Here is a 21,327-nt window from a genome sequence, read left to right as displayed (position 1 = left end):
AGAATTCATTACAGCATTAAAGAGAATTGTTGCTAGGAGAGGAAAATACTTATCTATGGGTAGCGACAGTGGTTCAAAATTTGTTGGCGCCAATCGAGAATTGCAACATTTTTTGAATGCAAGATTAACAGAAAGGACATCCTGGAATACTCAGCTCAAGAGGGTTTAGAAGGGAAATTCATTCCTGCCAGATCTCCTCACATGGGGTCATGGGAAAGTTAAATAAAATTCATGAAGCACCAGCCTCGGCGTGTAGTAGGAACAGCAAGTCTGACATTCGAAGTGTTTAACACGTTACTTATTCAAATTGAAGCCATTCTAAATTCAAGACCATTGACCGCCATTTCCAACGATCCTATAGATCCAATATCTCAGTCCAGGACATTTGTTGATAGGAGCTACACTCTCAGCCTTCCGTGACCAGATCTACTGGACGCACCTATCAACAGACGAGGCAGATGACAACGGATTCAACAAATGTAACAGCGTATTTGGAAACTTTGGTCAAGGGTTTTACCTCAACCAGTTACAACAAAGAACAAAATGGAATTCAGCTCAGCCTATTCTACAACCACGCATGATCTATTGTTAAAAGAAGACAATGTTCCTCCTAAAATGTAGAAGTTAGGTGTGACTGAAGAAGTTCATCCGGGTTGTGATAATTTAGTGCGAGTGGCAACTGTGTGTAAAAGGGGCCTTTTCGGCAGCAATGTTGCTAAATTAATTCCTTTGACCCTAGAATATTAATTGATTGTGTCCAATCAAGGAGGGGAAGATGGACAAGCTTGTATATGTACATTATTTTTATTCATATTAGTGTCATTTTTTGTATATAGTTTAGTGCTTTCAGTGAATTCTTTGTGATTCTTTTAATATTTTTTGGTGAGTTTTAGTGACTTGTGTTTGCATTGGCTGGCAACAGTGCCTTCAATGTTCTATTCAAGTGGTGCCTCTGCATTCGTGCAGTGTGTTGTCAAGTTCAACTAGACAAAACATTCATTCATAGTTCTAGAAAAGCAAATGTATTCATAGTTTTTTAGAAAAAACATTCATGTTAATTAATATACAAGATTCTTACATGTTCTTAATAGTGTTTTAGAGTGCTGCTCAGTTTATGTGTGATCGAAGACAAAGTTTGCAGGAACAGGATAAGTTATTCATTGTACTAATATTTAAGTATTATATCATTATATTAACATACGAACTAAGCATGTCATATTTATCATATTAACTCATGAACTTTTGAATAAGAAATGAAGCAAGTAACATCTAAAATATTCGTCGTTCCTCCATGATATCTGGGTGAATCAGTAATATCGGTTTAATCATACAGTTTATTAGCTGTGGATGTAATATGCGTAATTTACAAATAAAGTACAAAAACATATCACCCTTTTATAGATAATCAAAATATTCATTTTAACTCTTCTATGTATCTTCCTTTTCTTTCTTAATAAAATGTAATTCGTGGTGTTTGAGTATATGAGATAGTTTATCGTAACTTTTGACTAATCTCAAAGGTCCCAGGGTTCCGGCACCATCTATACGTAACGTGCTTCTTCCGTTGCACCCCCTAGTTAACAATATATTTTAGTATTTATGAACTACACAAGAGTGTATCAAGAAAAACAGGTTGTCATACGAACCAACACATGAAACATGTCTTTACAATACAAATATTTAAATTATTACTTCATATATTTTCTTCTTCTCCTTCTTAACACGTTGTGTCCTTCTAAATAGTACTTTTGTCCCTAAATATAAACAATATTTTACCCAGATGCTGGAAGATTAAGATGAGGTGAGGGAAAATGCATAATGATTGTTCGTTAAGAGATCTTACCGACTTTCCGGAAGCTAAATCTCTTATGTGTTTAAGTTTATCTATCGTCATTGCCAAAAGTTGATTTTCGGAGTGCTCATCGAAAGTGTTCTGCTGTATTACAGGGTTCATAATTTCTAGTAAAAGTTCACGTTAGTATCATTATATGTAAATCTGTTTAAAAACATGTGCTCCAACATCGTTTAAGACATTTTGTTAGAAAAAACTGAACCTTTGTGTACGTTTATACAATGTTCGTGGCTCGTGTTATCAGCTCAAATTAAGGATCTTTCGTCGAAAATGAAACCGCAAAATACAATCGGGTATAGTTAACTACTCTGAAAAACTTATAAGGCCTGGATATTTTACTGCAATCTATCTTGTACACTCTTAACTGTGTTTAGCTTTTACTTCATGAAAAAAGATATTTTTAGTTTGTGATTAGGGCATGTTTTTTTTTACAGAAATGCCTTGGAAATTCGTTATATGCAACAATAGGAAGCCTCTTACAGTGTTTCAACTGTTTAACGATACTTCCAGAAAATGTTGTGGGGCCTGAAGTATCACCATCTAGATGTTCGAATAAAAGCCAGAAAGGCAGCTCATTATATTGTAATAAAAGAAGTACTGGAATGTTTTAATAGTTTGATTTCATATATAACTAATAATTCCACTTTTTTTAATTAAATATCAGTTACTGTGACATCACAGACGATTGCAGAAAGATCATTTAGCTTCAAGCATTTATTACTTAAATAAGGACGTATGATCTCATATATGTTTTTCGCAAATGCAGCCATTACGTGGATAAGAAACTGACTATCAAGTTTGTGATACAAGAATATTCGACATTTTTTCTTATTCGGTGATACATTTTATTCCATATTCCATATTCCAAAGTTTCATCTTTATTGAAAGACAAATATATAGTTAGGTGACATTTCCAATCTACTTGCAATGCCCTTCTAATTTACTACTTTTCTCATGATTTATTATCTGTAACCAAAAACATGTCCGATTCTGAAATTAAAAATGTCTTGTAAGACATTAGAAGCAATTTCTGCGGTCTCTCTTTTCTATAAGCCAAACCGATCTAAGACTGTAGGACCTCTCTTTATGCGCATTTGTGATTGTGCTGGAGAACCTTCTGCTTGCGTATTTCATTGAGTTCTGTGTTTAACAGTGTTCCTATAGAAATCTCAGAAGATGTAATCTCACCTAGGTACAGAACATTGTAAATTGCAGCTTAGTACTTCTTCCTCCCTTGGTTTATAATAATTTTTGTACTTTCATTTTAATATACAATATTAATGGTTGTGATGAAATTGTCTTTCAGTAACGAGTAAACTGTATTTTATACAGCGTGTTCGAAAAAAGTATGATTTTTTTACAATTTGACGAAACGTCGACTTCTATACGCGAACTGAAAATTCTATCCGATTACCGTTTCCGTTTATTATATATGTTCTTATTTGCCAATGAAAAACTAATCGTCTTATTATAACTATCAGAAGTGAATTACATTTTATACAGGATGTTCCCAAAAGTAGTTTATTTTCATTATTTCATGAAATTCGCTCCCTATCCTTGAACTGAAGATATTGCTTAATTTTAAAAATGCAGTTATACTTTTGGATAGAGGCTGAAATCTTTCCGCACTATTGAATTCAATTTGAATGTGTCGATTTTTCGATCCACAGTATTGCACCACACCCATATCCCACACAAATATATGATATATATTGATACTCATGAAGCTCGAATAGATCTATTCCACTCGGCACCAAATTCTTACTTCTCGTCAACACATACTTCGTCGCGCTTGGACAGAGGAGCATGCTAATTGGTCCGCAGATGATTGGAAAAGAGTGTGTTGGTCCTGTGAGTCATGGTTTGTGCAAATACGCATGTTCTTATTTAATTTCGCGAGTAAATGTAACGGTTTCAACCAGTCGAGAACAAGATAACCAGACTACTATAAATGCTCAGAATCCTCAGGTCCTCAGGTTCACATATTACGTTCTTTTTATGGTCATAGTAAGAGGCCTTACATTTTGTCATATCTTTGGATAAACTCTACTTTCAGTTATCGATTTTTAAGCAAATTACATCTTTTGTCTGGAGATATTACCTGCTTTTAGATGAAATTATAGACGACAAATCAGCTTAACAACAGTTCTGTGAAAAGATGTTCATTCATGAATCTTGCTAGAAGATAAGCAAGAAATGGATAATTATTGTGCTACAACTGTATACATTGTGGCAATTAAATATTTATTATTATCATTATTATTAGTAGTATTATTATTCATTGACACATTGTATAATATGAGCAGAAGATTCGTACTCAAGTTCGTATATGCAATGTTACTGTAACCAAATTTCAAAACGAGCTTTCGCTTATAAAGTAGAGCATTGCCATTTCGTTTACCTGTGAAAATTGTCCATACGAGAAGGTCAATAAAAGAATCGATTTTCAACAGTACTCAGTTTCCACTATATCTTTATTTATTCCCTTGGAACTTCTAATTGTTTCTTGAGATACACTAAATCTGAAATATACGCAGTTAAGAATGTAGAGAGTGCCTTATATATATCATTAACATTTCATGCTTTTGTCCTAGACATTTGGCATCAGGCTGTGTCATGGTTATGACGAAAAGATAAAGCTAACTGATGCTGCTCCTTTCAGAAAATGGAAGATACGCTTATAAGTTACAAGATATTATTATTTTTCTGTGAATGCGATTACGGAAATTGTTATAATAATGAGAACTATGGAAACCATCCCTGTTTATTTTTCCTAGTCTAATAAAATTGAAAACCAAACCTTGCTACAAACTTATCTAACATGAGATATTTTGGTTGTGAACATAAAAGAAAACCTCAGCATATACGTTATACTTGTATATTAGGTTTAGTAAGCTATTCTGATCAAACTTATATTATTTCCATTCTTACATACATTTTCCAAATGTTCTTAAATTTGAACTTCAGAGACCTGCTTCTTTGCATAACTGGGTGTCACCTAAGAAACTACATCGTTCTAACATTTCCGTTCTGAGTGTAAAGGATCGAGGTAAAGTTCTCGTTTAACGCGATAAATTTTCTTTCAACATTGAGTACGTAGGTTAAATTTTCACACTGAATAGCGACGACAAAGATTAAGAAAACTGCAGATTTTAATTGACTTTTTAGTACTAGTTGGTTATCTGTATATGTACATCCATGTACTGAAAAAACATTTCCTACAGTGTATTATTATTATTATTATTATTATTATTATTATTATTATTATTATTATTATTATTATTATTATTATTATTATTTCATGAAGTCTTATTTATTAGCTTTTCTTAACATATAAATAATGTTTATTATTGATTTAATACTAGTGTATTAGACCCTAATTTAACTTCCGTTGAGTGAGTTACTAGTGGTACGAATTATTGAATATTCAATCATTACTTTCAATTATCAATGATGATTTTCTTTTTGATTACCAGTCATGGACGTTGAGGACATCGTAAATTTCAGCAATTATCGAATGTACCCATCAATCTTATTTGACTCTATCCGCATTTCTCAACTTAATCAAGCATTAACAAGAATGTTTCAACTAGGGTGCTCTTAAATTCTATTTCTTATTTGAAGTATACATATTCAAAATAATGTAATATGTTTCACTCTGGGCATTGCCTTCTATGTTTTGTGCACAATTACAATACTGCTTTAATTTATCTCCAATTTCTAATTGTTGTTCATACAACTTTGTTGTAGATATTTGTTCCACTGAAAAGAGAAAGTAATTAAGTATACTCAGAAAAGATTTTTTATACAAAGATAATTTAATAAATGTATTACGGTTAAGAAAGGAAATCTTTCTTAATTTACAATTACCCATTGTTCAAAACGGGTAATGTTTTATCATATTGGCCTTATACCTTTTCATTCGTTTTGCAGCGTGTTTTATATTTACACGAGTAATAGTGAAACTATCATAAAAGGCAATGGTCATAGATCCAACTGATCAGCTTGGTAATTATGTCTGAAAGAGAATCTCAATATGTAAAATGGTTGACAGGAACTTCACATGGCATATAACGTTAAAATATTTCGTAAGTTGGAAGAAATTATTCAGTGTTCTTATATTTTATCAGTGAACGTTACTCATTTTTCAGTCTAAGTATGTCAATTTAGACGCATCGTATTATGTTGTTGCCAGGGGCTTCAGATTTGTCATGCATGTAGACACAGGTCATATATTCGTTCACTAACTATGCATACCGCTTGAACTTCATATTTTGTAATGTTGAAGCTTAAACTAAGCATTTACTCTGTATATATTCAGTAATATTCATTTAAAGTGAAAGATTTCCTTGCAATGGAACTGCTTTACACCAACGTCTTTTTTTCTATGGAAGAATTAAACGCTTTTGATATTTCGGTACTCTCGTTAAAATTATCACTTACACTACTGTCGCGGTCTACTTCGCAGAACACTTTATACTTCCTACAATAACAAGATTTACCTCAGTACGCACTCCATTATAGGCATTACCGTCATCGAAATTCACGTTTTCAATATTTTCTTTATCATGACATGACAGATATCATCACAATGCCGTTTGTGTTGAGGCATTTTGTACATTGTGCTACCTCAATACACGAGAGAGATGTATACACAGAATATTTCCTCAAACTTATCATCCGTATATTCTCTAGAAGTGGTGTGCTAGCTAACTTTGAACTTTTCATATTCATGAGAATGCAATTATAAGGAACATCATAAGTAAATCGTGTAGATATCAGTGGTGAACTACATTCGATGCAATAATGTGGGACTCTCTGATCACACGAACTGTTCAGTGAACATTCAGTTTATTGTGTTAATATGTATTTTTATAATTGAATTAATTATTTTAAAACATCTTGTAACTAAGATAAATACTTGTACTATTAGAGTGCAAGATAAATACTTGCACTATTATCCTTATGTAACGTGCATACTAATTTTAAACCGCTTCATTTTCCATTATGCTATATATTCACAGATAAAACTAGTATGAAAATTTTAGAACATACCGATACATGGTGTATATATTGCAGTTTACTGCTGCATTGATTTTGACACATCTTAATACATTTTCATATAATCATAACACTTGCTAGTTAAACATTGAATACGTTGTGCTAATTTACTAGGGCAGTCAGTAAGCTAATAATAACATTTTACTCAACTTATTTAGTACGAATTAAGGTTGTAAACATACACAGTGGCTACGTTATTCAAAAATGCGTTCGGTGAAACGGTTAAAGTATGTCTTTTGGTGGACAAAGTGCACAAGATTCTTTTTCAGAATGTTTCGTCAATGCCTTCATGTGTCGCATAGACGTTTTATGGTATGCACCAAATACTACACCATATCATATTTCACTTTTTAGCGGTGGTAAATGACTTATTCTCGTTTCTTTCAGATTCAACTTAGGGGCAGTTTGTACTATACGTCATAGTACTTTTCGACCCGTGTGTTGGAAATTCCTTGCGAGAAAGGAAGCCACAGCTTTGTACATTGTAGCTGATTTCAATCGCATCATCAGACAGCATCTTTTTCAATGGACGTTCCGTTGGGTAGAATGTCATCTACTCCACTATGTCGTAATCATCGACTGCGGAAAAGTTTATTTTAGGAACTGTGAATTCTCGGGTTGATATTTTCTTTTTTATGTGGAGAGCATTCTTAATCCCTCTTCCAGATAGCTTTACGAATTTTCGAACTGGCATCTATGATCATAGCAAGATACAAGTTTTTCTGGTGCGCTAAGAAACCATTAAACTGTAATGCAGAGAATAATAACTGCTTTATTACCGTGTGTAGAAATTGGGCTAGTCGTCCTAAATTCCATAAATGACGCAGTCGTTCACAGCATAATGGATTTTTCTTGATGGCAAACCAGACCCGGCCGCACATCTTGACGTTGTATTGTACATGACACACCAAAGTCTCGCTAAGTGTAGCTGTGCTAATGTACGAACGGAGAATCTGACATGCCCTGGTGAGCTAACGTGATTGGACCACTGGTCTGGGTTCTTGATATCCAATTTTGATGAAAAATATGCTGAGTGAATCTATGGTAGTAAGCAATATGGTCCTCAATGCAATCTTCAACTTCAGTGGATTTATCAAAATAGTCAAGATTTAGTTTAGTATATTACCAAGAGCTCATCCTCGCAATGTCAAGCTTTTTTTCGCTGAAAAAGCGTTTTTCTAACCGATATTCTGCACGCGAGATGTCTTAGTAAGTTACTAACTAGTAGTTTATTTGCGTGTAGGAGACAAAAAAATAATTGAAGTACCCAATTTAAATTTATTCTTGAACAACATAGAGAAGCATTTGATCTAGCCGTGTTGATTGATGTCCCGTCACAACCAGCCGCTACGAACGTTAAGATATCAGTTCAGTTTACTTCCAGAAATTCATACACTTAACTGGAAGATGTTTATGAAGGCCAGTAACATAAAAAAAATATCAATTAGAGAATTCACAGTTCTTAAAACAACTTTTCACGAGGATTATTAATATGACATTGTACAGTGGATGACTTTGTCAGCCCAACAGAAAATTTACTTACAAAGATGCTGTCCGACGACGAGATTAAAAAAAAATTAAATCAACTACAATACCCGAAGAATAAAGTACTGAGTTCCCGTGCTATATCCAAGCAGTAAAGCGAACGAAAGGTTTGGTGTGGCAAGCGTCTCATTCTATGTGTGCGTCGGCTGTAGCGACGTATTCATACGCTGTGCCTTGCTTTCCCACAAGGAAATGCCAACATACGGATCGAAACAGACTATGCGATCTAGAAACGTGAAGCAGGTTACACAACAAAGACTTATCACAAAATTAAGCAGCGGGAGGACATAAGTAAGGGTGAATTGAAGTCCTCCTTGTGGTGACTGTTGAGTTATTTTGGCCAAGGAATAAAATATGGTGAATGTTGAAAATGAATTGAATTACAGCAACAAAAAAAGCTCTTTTCTTAGGGTGAAAAAACACTTTTATATGACTAAAAATTACGTAAAATTCTTGCGTTAAGCGGTGAAATTAGGAGAATGTATGCAAATAATTGCACATAAGTTGTCTTTTGGGTGATGAATTACGTATAGTTAAACTGTCCCTAAGGTTGAATCTAAAGAGAAAAGAAACTAGAATATATGTATTTACACAAATAAAAACTGAAAATGGTACGGTGCAGTGCGTGTTGCGTCATATAAAGGCGTCAATTAAACATTCTGAAAAGAACCGGTACACTCTGCCCACCAAAACACATCCTTTGGCTGCATCGCGGAACTAATTTTTAAAATAATTTGAAATTACACCCACCCTAATGTATAGTATTTTTTATGAAATAAGGTAAATTGTGCAACAGTTATATTTGTTTTGTGCGTTTACAGAAATAGTTCAGCAGTCAAATGATGAAAAATCTATGGCGATATATAGTGAGTTTCAATACTATCATAGTACTTTGTGGTGTTTCTTCGGAAATTGTTCCGTACCAGCAATTATCTCCTATCAAGCACTTGGAAGTTAAGAAAGAGAACCGGAACTATTGTAGAAACTATTGGATCATTGAACTGACTACCATTTTTACGGGCAAAACTACATATAATTGGACATTTTCGAAAAAACCTTCTGTTGGAAACAAAAAGAAAACACTTAAATATTCAGCTAGATTAATAGGTAAGCATTATGCATATATGATTGACAATACATTTCAATCTTCTTCTGATGACTATATGCGTACTGATATAGTTATTTTCGGGCTATAGCTTTTGTCAGTAATAAATGTGATCATTGATAAATAATTTGTACGTAGTATTACATTGTAGAGAGAAAAAATATATGCATATGACATTTAAGGATGTTGTTTATGGATGTTCTTGGGTATGCATATATATACTTCAAATCCTAAATATTTAATGCAAACTTTACTTGATAATATGCCTTCTGATATAACACATATAAAAGATTATGGACAGTGCAATTTAATTTTGGACCAAATTTAATGCAATTTGTAAAGTAGATTTGGACAAAAGCAATATATTAACTCAAGAAAAAATATTTGTTTAGAATAATAATGCTAGAATTGAAAATTATTGAACAAAATGATGAGACTATTCAAGTACTTTTATTTGGTATGTTCTGGTTAACATTATTTTTTATAATTGTTTGCTCAAATTTAAGTAACAATGTGCAATACGTACGCCAATATAGAAGGCTTAAAGTTCTGATTGTGATATTTGTAAATACATATATATGATACTTATTAGATAGATCATACTGTAGATAATTTAGGTTGTCGAGAGTCAACATAATTTCTTTGCCTTACCTGTAATGATATTAAAATAATACTTAAATACCGAAGATACGATCATGGTATTTGAAATATTAAAGCCGGAAAACTGTTCAAAAGATACATAATTGATTTAATATAGAAAATTAACATTTATCAGCAACTTCTAAATCAGGGCAAATACTCAACAAAAAAAGGACAAGTGTATAGTATGGAATATAAAATTCTTGTAACCTCCTGGTTTATTTTCGATATGTTAACTATGAATGAATCAGACGTCTGCCAAGTTGTTCTTAAACACGCATTTTTCTGAGACTTCGAATATGTATCTTTCTGCAAATTCTCCTTCTTAGTGACAAAATGATTATGGGACTGACGTCTACATATTTGAGAAATAAGACAGAGCGTACTTAATTGTACCCCAAAGGCAAGTATATTCATAAAAAAGCATATCTAGAGTGTCAAGTTTATTATATGTCTTGATATAGTCCAGTATTAATTGTAATTTGATGCCGGGATCTTTGCTCGTTAATGTTGTGTTAAATGCTTGAAGAACAACAACTCATTTGTTTGCTATTTTGCGGCACGGGTAATTCCAACGTCATATTTTGGTGAAGACAAAATAGCATAAATAAATCAATCTCTTTTTTTACATTTAACAGACACTTAGAGATTATTTACATTTATCAGAATATTTTTGCGATTATTCTTTCCCTGAGTCTTACTGATTTCACAATCCATGCTATAATTTATTCTGATAAAGTTATCTTCGTGAAGAAGTTATATGTAGTTACATATTTTTTTTTTAAATGAAAGGTTTCTCACAGCCTGTGGCCCTTGATTTACTTCAGTATAATCTCCAGTTCGACCTACGTGTACCTGCAGATTACAGGAGTATAATATTGCAACATCTGTAGTGAGTTTAGGTAAAAAATGGAAGAAAAGATAGAATGCTACAAAACTAATGGCTAGTGGTTTCATTTTTACTTACTGGAGAAAATTTGAACTGTTTGGCTAAACTCGTACTTTTCTCTGAAGAGTATAGTTCATAAAGAAGACCTATATCAAATACGATTGAAGAGCTCGTACTAATTCTATTGAATATTATTCAGTTAGATGGAGTTTCATATTCAGCATCTTGGTATTTTTATTATGGATTTCTTCGCTATTTTAAATCGAGTCATAAGTGCGTATAAAATGTTGAGAAGTATTTTCGCAATAGCAAATTTTTAAGTATAATTGTCTGCAATAAGTAATTTACATCCAGAATGTTCATTGAAATTGGTCTTATTGGATTGAAAATGGACTCCTTATTACAAGTTTTAATGATGCTTTAAAGTAAAATTTGCTACGTATTAGGTAGTTAAATATTATTCTTGAAGTGGAGAAAAGACCTAGGTTTATACCTGGAAGGGCTTCAGTTATATTTTTGGTAATTGATACTATTATATTTGTTGTTAAAGTATCAATTTGTGTCTAAAAACCTCAAGTTTATGTGGAAAGTATGTACTTATTTAAAGTTTGGAAAGAGTAATTGTTTATATTCTGGCTTCGGTTACTATCAAGTTGTTAAATATTTTTTTTGAAATTACCTTTTATAAATTATATTTAATGACGCAATGACTTTAAATTATTATAGAGTTTGTAGGATATAAAATATGTCGACATATAATTTGAAAAATAACTTACAGTCTCCTTTCCAAAATATAAATAAATTTTATATCGGATAATGTTTGTTTTAGAGACCAGAGTCTACTGAGACACGAAAAGTTATATACGTAACTAAGTATTACATACTGCATTGTTTCAGATACTAAGAAAAGTAAAATATAAATATATTTATTTATTTATATGTACATTTCGCACCTTTCCCTTATCTGCTATTAAAATAATGTATATGTTCTTCGTTTGTAATTGATTGTGATCTCAGGTACTGTGACAATAGGCTTTCGATGAATTTATTGCCTCTCACAAACTAAGTTATATATAACAAACTTCCCAATTTTTGACACATTTGCCCGGTTTGTTAAACATGTATACATAGGTAGCTCGAAAAAACATCTGCCACAAAATTTTAACAATTTCTCATTCCCTTTACGTATTGTTGACACGTTGTGAATACTTTCAGTTCTTTGAACACATATGTCTTATCTTTAAGCGGGGCAAATTTGCCTCATTTTTCTTACGTTTATCTCTAAAATTGATATTATAAAACGAACGACGGAACAAGAATTACGAATTGATTGTGCCTCATAATAATAGGGTGTGCTGTTCGTTTCTCTGTTTTCCATAAATCATTATTTTCTTCACGAGATTCATTGTATCGTCGCATCAGGATCAACAATTCAGGTTTAACCCGAGCTTCGTGTGTATTGCTGTGTCTGCCGATATACGACATGGTTATCAGGATCAGTTTGTTTCCTACTTGTACCATATGTTATTTCTTTTAGTTAATGTCACAGCGATAATTATAACTTCATCATTTATGAGAAGAGAAAATCCATGGGTACTTATATACTTTCTCAGCTAATACATTGGATCGTTACCAGTGCCTGATAACGTTAAGAGTTATTGTCAATATAATACGATAAAAGTATCTAGACTACCTCCGAGGTACCGGTTTCGATCATCATGCTCAATCTCAGAGCTTAGATTACACATTCGCAATTTGCTATTTAATCTACAATTTCAAGCACTGCATAACTACACGAAACCTCAGATTCATCGCCTTAATCCACTGATTCACCAGAATCTGCATCGAATCACATACCATGTAATCCATCCAAGACCAAATCTCACGATTAATTCAACCATAAAATTTACACACATAAGAAGACATAGAGGGAACTAATGGTTTGCTTTAGCTCATACCATCCGCCGCTAAGTGAGGAGGTGACCTCAATGGTGCTCTAACCAACATCTTTTAATGGATAAAAATCAAGTTAAACACATGTGCTTTTTGTACTATATACCAAAAGCAACCACACATGGTTGAATGTGTCATACGTTCTATATATATATATATATATTGCACAAAAACACATGTATTTATGTTCAACTTGATTTTTCTCCATCCCTAAAAATGTCGGTTAGACTACTGTTGCGCTCACCCTCCCAATTGTAGTGCCCGCTGAGTCATGGCTGTTATTCTTTCGTCTTATATCGGAGATGATTCTAATGTTTCAAAGCTCTTAATGGGATAAATTTATACGAAACGTCTCTTAGTGCTTCGCGTCAACTGTGTGAGAGATACTACATCAATAATGAACTTTCGCACTATCTCTCTTTTCTGTTGTGGGGTTATTGTACGAGTCCTTCCTGATGATTTCATTACCCCATACTGTATCCAAAATTTAAGAAAATTGTTTATCATACAGTCAGTCCGTCCAATTCTTTGTCCAACTTCATTGAATGGCATATCTTCATCTTTATATGCCAATATATACCCCTTTTAGCATTCAGGCAATACTTTGATACAGCTCATTATGCTTCTCGTACTGTCACCTTAAGCAGAACCACACGTTCTTACCATGGGAACTACCTTACACTTCTATCTCTCGTTTGGTAAATATTTCGCCTTTTAGTCCAGTGTCCTTTATGTTAGTAGCAGAGACTCATCTACGTGTTATTAAGCCAAATGTCTGCTTTCGCATCATTTCTGTCGAGGTTTCAATTTTTCTAACTCTTTAGGTAATATAGCATGTTTTTCGGGTTAAAACAAATGCTATTAAATTGTTCAATCATGGCTTATATGTTACCACACTGAATGTTCATTGAAATGTTTCGTTTTTCTTAATGGACACCCAATTGTTATATTATATTCCACAAAGCAAAACGTATCACTTTATTTTCGTATTGGCATTGAAAATATCTTTTTTCATAGTGAATATTATCAACCGTTTTGAATTTTTAATAACTACAAGGGGAATGTTAGTGAGAGAAACATAACTAGAAAACTCTTCCATTCAAATACATATGTTTCATTTCGCTTATGCCAACCAGACATCAAATGTAAAACGCAATAATCTTGTAATTTATCACTCCTAACGTAAAGAGTTCATTTCTTCATAAACGTAATACTATCTTGCTTGCTCCTAAAGATAATGTTTGCGCTACTTTTTTCGTATGTGGAGGAAATACGAATATTCCAGTTCCCATCTCAAGGTTCTCCGCATTGGCTCAAATAATGTAAATAATGCGTGCTTCTCTTGTTCCCCAATATATATGGATGTACTTTTGAAGATTATATTTACTGTACCGATTATTTTTCTTTCATAAGCATAAGACTGATTTCCATAAGCAAAAGATTTGATTTTTATTTCTTTTCTTCATTTATTCATCTTAATTTTTGTTTCTTAATTCAGTAAATAATTGATGTTGATGATGACGATAATACATGATTAGGAAGTTTTACTGGGAATAAAATAATTTTCGCTCTGTTTCACATCGTAGACTTAATAGTAAACTTTTATTATTTGTTAATAATCAAGGTAAAAGTCGCCTATGTTGAACCAATAAAAACATTTCTGAAGTTTTCTCTGCTCAAAACACACTGTAGTGACGTCCCCAATTATCATTACATTGCTTACTATGTATTTGTGTAAAGTGAATTCGAATGTAAGACATTATAGAAATACTAGCAAGCACTACTAATCAAAACGTAATAACCGTTTTCACTATACACACAATTTCGGATTATATCTGTTTAAAGTATGTGAGATTTAATAATTCTTCCCTTTGGGAGACAAGTGTAAAACTGAAATAATATCAACATGATTAGTTGAATGCTATTTAAGTGTGATTTCTGTCACTTTTCGCACATTCATGAAGCAAGAGTCTTTTCATTAACTAATCATAAATAATATGAGTTCTGTCATTAAATAGTCTGATTTCAGAGAAAAATTAACTTTACAATGTATCTCTGCTATCACAAGACTAACAAGTAGGCGATTGCGACTATCCTACCTAGTATTTTCAATAATAGTAAAGACAGATTCGGCAAAAACATTACTTACGGCAGTACATAATACAAATTGAACCAACTTTTAAGGCAGATTTTCATTTCCATATTTCTGAAAAAAGAGATTCCACTTCGTATCTCATGGACTATTTTTGCATGTAGATAATACCAGCGAGGCCTTTTTTAATCGAAATAAATGCAAGATAGAGCACATTCACATTTATTTGTTCTGTTAAATTATATTTATCACTGCTTCCTCAAGATGCGACCACACCAGCATAGTAGACGCTCTCTGAAACATCGCTGAAAATATTTTCAATGATATATACACCGTATCACCATTTTATATCTACTTAATAAAAAATACAAAAGAAGCGAGTGGTATCTTCTTAATAATTGAACACTTACTTACCTCAACTAATATGTTTTAGTTGTCGACTTTCTTCTGTGTTTGGCTTGTAGAACAACTCTTTTCAGTGTCTAACAGTAATCAGCTAGCAGTTTTGAACTCCACTGTCACTGGTATTTCTTCTCTATGGATGAAATGACCTGATGAAAATGTTTCCCATACACATCAGTAACAGCACCAAGGTTTTCAGGAAAGAAATGCAGGTGGGAGTCTAGAAAGTGAACTTTAAGGGACATGTTGCAACCCAGCTCTTTGAATAAATGCAGAAAATCACTCACAATTTCACGGTAATTTGAGGCTTTCTTGTTTTCTAAAAATTCTCTGTTAAACATTAGCTGAACACCAAGCTGCTTTCTCAACCAGAGTAAAGAGATCCTCAATTTTTTGGTCACGAATCAAACATCTTATTTGGGGGTCTACAAAAATTCCTAGGGTCACTAATCCGAGGAAATTTTTCCTTGAGGAAATAAAATCCTGTATTACTTTTGTCCATTGCCTTAACAAAGTTTTTGAAGAGCCTCAACTTTATGTGAAGAGGAGGTAGAATTATCTTGTCAGGGCTCACCAGTGAGGAATAAACAGCATTCTTCTGTGTAAAAGTTAATACATGCTTTGGCCATTAATTCTTGGTGTAATGTTCAGCTTTGTTCCTGCTGTCCAATTCGCAGAGGAAACAACAAAATTTCGTATAACCAAGCTGCAAACCTATTAACAAAGAAATAACTTTTAAATCACACCTAACGGCCCACTTGTATTTTTCATACTGAATTCTTTCTAACACCATTTCGAGGTTTTCATACGTTTCCTTCATATTAGTTGCATAAGCCAAAGGCACTGAAGGAAATTTGTAGCCATTGTTCAAAAGGACATTCTTCAAACTAGTTTTGTTAGAGTCAATAAACCATCTCTACTCTGTACTTATATGTTCATGTCCAAGTGTATCCATCACAGCAAAGACATTATTACAATACACTAAGTGATTTTCTTGAGAACAATAGTTTTGAAACTCTGTATGAAGGTTTCGAAAAATACACACTTTAGTGTCACGATGGAGCAGATTCCAGCCTTTAAGTCTAGAAGCAAGAAGTTCTGTCTGTATCTTGGAGAGTTTTAAATCCCGTACGAGGTCATTTAGTTCACCCTGAGTTATCAGATGCGGGTCCAATGTGGATGTGCTTCCTACATAAGTAGGATCATCTTCTTCATTTGGAACTTCAGTAGTTGCCTCAACTACGTAATCCTCATTTACCGTAAGATGAGAAAGAGATACTGGTACAGGTAATTCTGCACTGTGTGGAACTGGCCTAATTGCTGATGGCAAATTAGGGTACTGTACTGCGTGGTTTGATTTAGTGGTTATTTCTTACATCTCTGTCATACAAAAATAGCAGTCCGAAGAATGATCTTTTGTTTCCCTCCAGATCATCGGTACTGCGAAGTTCATGTTTCGTTCACCATTAGCCCACCCAGTCAGACGTTTCATGCAAGTACAACAAATGTAGTGAGGTGCAAAATCCTTATCTTGGTCTCCTACGCAGCAACCAAAATATAACTGGCAACACTTCCTCACAAGTGAAGTAAAACAACGACGTTGCCATTTAAATGTCAGCTCCCCACATACATAACAGAAATTGTCTGGTTGATTTACACACTTCCTCGGCATCTTGTATCCTGTAAGGTATCACAAACACATACACACAGGAATCTACACTCCATCAAATTCCCACAAAATCCCTCTAGAAATTCCCTCATACAAAAATGGCGACATGGTGTACACATCATTGAAGATATGTTTTATTCGAAGTCCAATCAGGTATAAACCGTGATATATTGTAATTTTCGTGGTAATTATGTTTTGAAGACCAACCCGACCCGACCCGTGACCCGAATTGACTGATCCGACCTGTGATCCTACCCGATTTACCCAACCCGACAACTCGCCCCGACAATCCGACCCGATTGACTCTACCCGACAACCCAACCCGAGCTGGTCCGATTTACCCGACCCGAGCTGACCCGACCCAACAATTCGGCCCGAGTTGACCCGAGTTGACCCGAGTGACGCGACCCGAAGTGACCCGAGTGACACGACCTAGGTAACCTAACCCGACAACCGACCCGAGTGACCTGACCTTACACTCTAACCAGTTTGAGGGAACTAGAACCTTACAAAGCTGCCACCAGAAAAAAGTGCTGTCAATCCGTATGCATAAACCATTGTTTCGGCTTTTATATTTGTTTTATAATTATCTTCCTCCTTCTCCTCAGTGTTCCGCCATTAATGACAGGCCAGTTTCCGTGAACTAGGTAAGAAGCTCCATTTTTGCGATTTCCTGCTAATATCTTCCTCGCAACCCAACATAACGTACCACCCTCCTTATTACAATCTATCAATTGCAACATTCTTACACACTCTCCCTTTCCTGATATCACCCCTTTACTACATCTCTCAGAATACAATCCCTTAGCAAGATCGAAACTTATGATCCGTCCATTTTTTCGCTTCCTTATATCGTCCAATATTGCTCTCGTCTCTTGCATTTTTTCATCATTACCTATTTCGTTTTCCTCTCTACCCTGCTAACCTTCTCTATTTTCTTCCACATCCAAATTTGCAAGGTTAAAATTTAGGAAATCAAGTTCGAAATTCAAAATAAAATTTGAAGTTCTGAAGATAACATGATATTCTAGTAAGGAATGTATATAGAACTTATTTTAATATATTTTGCTGTGTAATAAACAAAAAGTCATTATGTTAACATTCCGATTTTTCTATTTAAAAACAGCGTTGCTGTCTGATAGAATCATAAACAACTAATTGCACTGAAATATCATTCTGTAAGGAATTACCTTTTAATTTTTTCTTGATTAATTTATTTCGAAGATATTTGCAACGTAATATAAAATCAGCGAGTAATTTAATGCCGAGAAAGGCAAATCACCACCGCACCAATATTATTATTATTATTATTATTATTATTATTATTATTATTATTATTATTATTATTATTAATAATAATAATAATAATAATAATAATAATAATACTATTACTAATAATAATAATAATAATAATTATAATAATAGTAGTCATAATCTGAAGGTGACCAAGAAAGTTCTGTCTCTTTTTGTGGAGGTCTGTGTTCAATTGGCCCTCACACCGTGAGTTGAACGCGAATGGAGATAAAGCGAAGGTCAGTTGTTGGACGAGACGAGTCGAGACAGAATATTTATGAAGGGGTACGAGAAGAGACAGAGCTCTTTCAAAAGAAACATATGTACTTTTAGAGACAAGACTACATTCACGACACATTTTCGAGACGAGAATGCCCCGAACCTGCTCTCCATACCACCTGGTTGTTGCTGTTCAGATACACTGTGAAGGTGCGTAAGGACAGGGTGAACATGGGACCTTCTTAGAGCGTCAGAAGGGCTTGTTTGCTGTACGAGTTCAAATTGAGGAAATACGCTTCTCCGCTGGGCGGAAGATATGACAGGCCTTTGGTGAAGGTGTCTACGCGGAGGATGCAGCAGTAGAGTGCCGGAAGATGTTTAAAATAAAGATCTTCAAGCAGCAATTGAGGCTAAGTCAGACATCTGAGGAACCGGTACTACAATCCAGTGTTAGTGGAGAAACCATTCGGCACCACCACCATCAACTTGGGAAGGTGTGCAAGTTGGATTGACGGGTCCTACATGATTTGACTTGCGGCCAGAAAGCAACGCGAGCAGACACCTGTGTTTCTTTGGTGTCTCGTCTAAGAAGGAGCAATTTCTGGACAGGGTGTTGATATGTGATGGAAAGTGGGTCCTGTATGAAGCTCCACGGCGCCGTCATCATTGGTTAGCATCCCATGAACCGGTTCAAAAACAGCCCAAGCCAGCACTGCACCAGAATAAGGTTCTCCGCGCATTTTGTGGACTGCTCGCGGCATCGTCCATCGGGAACTGCTATCAGCTGATCAGAGCATCAATGTAACTGTGTACTGTCACTCTCTGGATCCAGCACTTCTGAATCGCAAAGGGGTCCTCCTGTTACAAAGCAACGCTAAGCCCCACATGGCTAAGATGACCCAGGACACCATTCTACGCCTTGGATGGGAAATACTATTGGATCCGAAATACTCCACGGACATTTTACTGTCCGATTATCACCTGTTCCATTCGTTGGACAATCACCTTAGAGAACGCCAGTTCAAATCGCGAGTACGAGTTTCAATATGCACCTCATACCTTCTTCGCTTCATGTCCCACCAAGTTCGACTGCGATGGTATCCATAGCCTTCCAGAACGCTGGCAGAAGGTCGTCTATGCTGATGGAGACTATTTTTGATATTCCAGGTACGTCTTACGTTACATATCAATGTTCGAAGGTGTTGGTGAAAAGGCGGCGGAACTTTTTTGGTCACTCTTAAAGTAATAATAATAATAATAATAATAATAATAATAATAATAATAGTATAATAAGTCCTGTCCAAAGTCAGATGTTTGACAGGGTGAATGGATATTAATTCCAGCTCGTACCAAGTGAGTTTTCTTGTGGACAAACACCGTGTGCATGGGTTTTCTCGGTGTTCTCCCATTTCCTCCGACTTTTTCCATTCAACCACTTCAATTTTTCTCAATATCACTGTCTCTCCTAGCGTTGGTGAATAACGTGGGACCTTAACTAGATACTTCCTTTCAATTTCACTTAATGTGACATTTAACTAGACATAAAAACGAAGAAAGAAAAAGTCAGCCGTAATATTAATTACAATTGGCATGCCAATTAGTTAATATAGGGTTAAATTAAAATTTTATTACTATTTCAGCTACAATTAGTCACAATTATCATTCATTCACCAACTTCGAATTGAATTCTACAACAAAGCTCCTTATGGTATTTCAAAATAAATGGAGAATCTGACAATCCAACCCGACCCGACCCGTAACCCGACCTGTTTGAGAGCACTATCAGAGGGGTACAATTTACAGTACAATTTATTTTGTATGGTTTAGCATACTTTGAGGCTACCATATTTTTTGAAAACAGAAAGAACGGGACATCTTACAAATTAGTAGTAAATATTGCATTTTGTATTAATTTTATCTTTCGAATTTTACTACAGCATCGCACTAATTACACAACTTAAATAATGTATTGATATAGTCGATACTTAATCAACAGTGCTAAAAATTATTATAGAAGCTAGAAGCTGTTATACAATATAAACGAAATCAGTGAACATACAATATTTAGGCAAAAATTATATTGTCAATGCTATTACACATACCACCTCACATGCTCTACATGTCTATAAAGAAAAAAATATCCAGACTTACGAAGTTGTTTATAAATTTCAATGGACTGATTTATTTTTGTTAGCCTTAAATGCAAACTGAAAGTAAGCAATTTGCATAATTGTTTTTCTGAACCAGAAAAAAAAAAGTTTTTGGGGCTGGTCTACAACGTCACAAGAATTTCCTTCCATCTCGGGGTATACATTCTTCTTTTTGGTGATAAGAGTGCCTGTTAGGAGGATTTAAGCATTGCATGTTATATCCAGGGAAGCAGAGCCATTGGAATAATAATAAAGATTGGAATCAAATTGTTCCTATAGCAATGTCGGAATCGAAACAAAAGGAATAAGTAGATTTTATTATCTTTTCAGAACTTTTGATATGTAACTAATAAAAAATAATAATAAAAGAAAACAGGACAAGAAGGAAAATTTCTGCACACCGGTGTAAATTTTAAGAAACCGGGGCGTATCGTAGCCTTACATGCTTATTTGCATGC

The 21,327-nt window shown here is 34.3% G+C and overlaps 1 protein-coding gene across 3 annotated transcripts in view; it reads left to right on the top strand.

Annotated features, from left to right (window-relative positions):
- Positions 1–21,327, top strand: part of LOC145683397 (hemolymph lipopolysaccharide-binding protein-like) — a 215,165-nt gene that overhangs the window by 35,293 nt on the left and 158,545 nt on the right. For 2 of the 3 annotated variants that reach the window (XM_081754727.1, XM_081754729.1), the window contains exon 2: positions 9,280–9,565. In XM_081754727.1, coding sequence (XP_081610853.1) covers positions 9,298–9,565 — 268 coding nt within the window. In that variant the 5' untranslated portion in view covers positions 9,280–9,297. Of the gene's footprint in view, positions 1–5,810; positions 5,941–9,279; positions 9,566–21,327 lie in introns of those variants that run through there. The other variant, XM_081754728.1, reaches the window with a different exon arrangement.

Source organism: Thermobia domestica, chromosome 4 (assembly GCF_964235325.1).
Source record: "Thermobia domestica chromosome 4, izTheDome1.hap1.1, whole genome shotgun sequence".
Classification (NCBI taxonomy): Eukaryota; Metazoa; Arthropoda; class Insecta; order Zygentoma; family Lepismatidae; genus Thermobia; species Thermobia domestica.
This window is presented reverse-complemented; position numbering and strand designations above follow the sequence as displayed.